Here is a 3,001-nt window from a genome sequence, read left to right on the forward strand (position 1 = left end):
GTTAAGCCGAAAGCTCCTCCGATTTAATGTCAACCCGTCGGTGCTGGTGTCCGACCTTCTGGGGCACGTGAAGTTAGATATCGACCTTTAACCTGCGATCCCCGTTCTCGCTGTTTCACGCAAAGGCGACAGTCTGTTGTTTGCTAACATTTTTCTCTGTCCCGCTGCAGTGTTTCCCGTGGTCCTGATCAGAAATTTCAAGAACCTCTTTTTCGTCATGACGATCTTGGCCCTGATCAATCTCTCCGCCATGGTGGCAGGCCTGGCCACCTTCCTGGGCAAATTCCTGGAGTTGCAGTTTAGTCTCACGGCTTCGCTTGCCAACATGCTCATAGGTACGTCAACACGTATGGGTGTGTGTGTGTGTATTGCTTCCCTGTGTCTATCGGAGGATTTCCGGATCCTATTACCTGGCATTCCCAGCAATGCTCCCTCTAAGGCAGGGGTGTCAAACATGCGGCCCAGTGGCCGGATCAGGCCCCCGGAGGGCTTCTATCAGGCCCGCCATGGAACTGGCTGTCTTCTGCTTCCTCTTCCAGTTCTGCTGCTGCTGCGTCATCGTAGGTTTTTGGTTATGCCAGTAAAGGTTTATGTATGTATGTATCGTAGGTTTGCAGCTTACAGGTACACACCCGAACAGCACACTCAAGATTGCAACAGCACAGACGTTTCGAGGCAATCATTCAGAGCCAGAGGTGTCAGTTATCAGACACTGTTAAATAAACAAAATGTTGCAAGAGTGCTAATGTTTTAAGGATGTTTTTATTTTAAACCCACCCTTTGTCTTTGCGTCCTTTATAAAGTTTATATCTCCGCTACCTGGCATTACATTTTATTATGACACACATATTTATTATTTATTTATTATTTCTGTTTGTATCCCACCTTGCCGGGCATGCTGGCTCAAGGCGGCTAACAGAGTTACAATAACATAAACAATACAGAGTTACAAATACAATACAGTTATTGGCATAAGAATACAGAATTAAAACGATTTATAAATACAATACCAAAACCGCAACAGTTTACAAATAAAACTGACAGATGATGGCGATAATCCAAATCACACCCAATGATAGGAGTAGCATCTCTGCCCTGTTGTTGGCCCTCCAGAGGAACTGGCTGGCCCCTGTGTGAGACAGGAGGCTGGACTAGAGGGACCCTCACTGGTCTGACCCAGTAGGGCTCTTCTGAGGTTCTTATCAGGGGAAGGCCTCGGCCTCTCTGCCCTGTTGTTGGCTCTCCAGAGGAACTGGCTGGCCCCTTTGTGAGACAGGAGGCTGGACTAGAGGGACCCTCACTGGTCTGACCCAGTAGGGCTCTTCTGAGGTTCTTATCAGGGGAAGGCCTCGGCCTCCCTGCCCCGTGTTTGGCCCTCCAGAGGAACTGGCTGGCCGCTGTGTATGACGGGATGCCGGACTAGATGGATCCTCCCTGGTCTGATCCCAACAGGGCTCTTCTGAGGTTCTGATGAGATCCCCAGGTCCCAGCTGGAGGTTGTAACCCTGCTCCGAAGTCTGAGTTCAGCAATATGCCGAGCAAAGGGCCTGGGTTGGTCTGCCGCGCCGGGGCAGTGCTTGAGTTCCACCCTCTTCCTTCCCTCCCGCAGGTGCCGTCAACCTCCCAACGGCTATGCTGGGAATCCTGCTGGGGGGCATCATCATGAAGAAGCTCCGCCTGTCCCTCAAGCAGAGCACCCTCCTGTGCGTCACCAGCATGGGCCTCTGCCTCCTCTTCAAGCTTCCCCTCTTCTTCATTGGCTGCCCGACCCAGGCAGTGGCAGGCCTCAACCACTTGGGAAGGTAGGTACACAAGCTCCGGGGCATGCCTGGGTCCTCGTCTGGACGCTGCAGGGAGGACCTGGGAGAAAGGTCTGTTTTAGGAGCAGGAAAACGTTGGCTGGAATCAGGGGTCATTTCCTGCGGGAGCGCACGGGAGCGGCGCTCCGGCAGTAAAGAGCCCAGGGGGCGGACACATGCAACAAGCCCCGCCCCCTGCTCCCAGCAACCCCGGGCCACGAGGAGCAATTTATTTTTAAAATTTATTTATTTATTAGACTTTTACCCCGCCCTCCCCCAAGGCGGCTCAGGGCGGCTTACAATAGTTTAAAACCAACATAACAATTAATACAATATAAGTCTAAAACAATACAGTCAATAAGATATCCAAATACACTTATTAAAATTGAGATTAAGACGTGGCGGCTTTCTGTTATAAAGTGCTATAACCGTCAGTGTGGTCTGAGCTATTGAAACGCTTGCCGGAACAGCTCAGTCTTTACCGCTCTATGGAATTCTAGCGAGAAGCAGCCAGGTAAGTCGCGGTGGGTGTTGCCCTCTGACACACTTCCGGTGATGTTGGGTGGTGTGGCATACGCAAATGAGTTATGCTAATGAGCTATGCTAATGAGCTCCTGCACCTCTTTTTCTACTAAATTGAGAGCCAGTTTGGTGTAGTGGGTTAAGTGCGCAGACTCTAATCTGGGAGAACCGGGTTTGATTCCCCGCTCCTCCACTCGCACCTGGCTGGATGACCTTGGGCAAGCCGTGGTTCTGATAAGAGCTGTGCTTGAAAAAGAGCCGTTTCTGTCAGAGCTCTCTCAGCCCCACCTACCTCACAGGGTGTCTGTTTTGGGGAGGGGAAGGGAGTTTGTAAGCCACTCTGAGACTCCTTTGGGTTGTGAAGGGCAGTGTATAAATCCAATCTCCTTCTCCTCTTCTTCTTCTCTAATCTGGGAGAACCGGGTTTGATTCCCCGCTCCTCCACTCGCACCTGGCTGGATGACCTTGGGCAAGCCGTGGTTCTGATAAGAGCTGTGCTTGAAAAAGAGCCGTTTCTGTCAGAGCTCTCTCAGCCCCACCTACCTCACAGGGTGTCTGTTTTGGGGAGGGGAAGGGAGTTTGTAAGCCACTCTGAGACTCCTTTGGGTTGTGAAGGGCAGTGTATAAATCCAATCTCCTTCTCCTCTTCTTCTTCTCTAATCTGGGAGAACCGGGTTTGA

General features: G+C 51.1%; 1 protein-coding gene across 1 annotated transcript in view; it reads left to right on the forward strand.

Annotated features, from left to right (window-relative positions):
- The window catches only part of LOC107114303 (solute carrier organic anion transporter family member 2B1-like), a gene marked incomplete at both ends in the record, with an annotated part of 37,066 nt that overhangs the window by 27,652 nt on the left and 6,413 nt on the right, over positions 1-3,001 (forward strand). Inside the window, 2 exons of the mRNA XM_015415750.1 lie at positions 171-335; positions 1,610-1,802. Coding sequence (XP_015271236.1) covers positions 171-335; positions 1,610-1,802 — 358 coding nt within the window. The remainder of the gene's footprint in view (positions 1-170; positions 336-1,609; positions 1,803-3,001) is intronic.

The sequence above is a fragment of the Gekko japonicus genome, unplaced genomic scaffold, assembly GCF_001447785.1.
Source record: "Gekko japonicus isolate JY-2015 unplaced genomic scaffold, Gekko_japonicus_V1.1 scaffold5614, whole genome shotgun sequence".
Lineage (NCBI taxonomy): Eukaryota > Metazoa > Chordata > Lepidosauria > Squamata > Gekkonidae > Gekko > Gekko japonicus.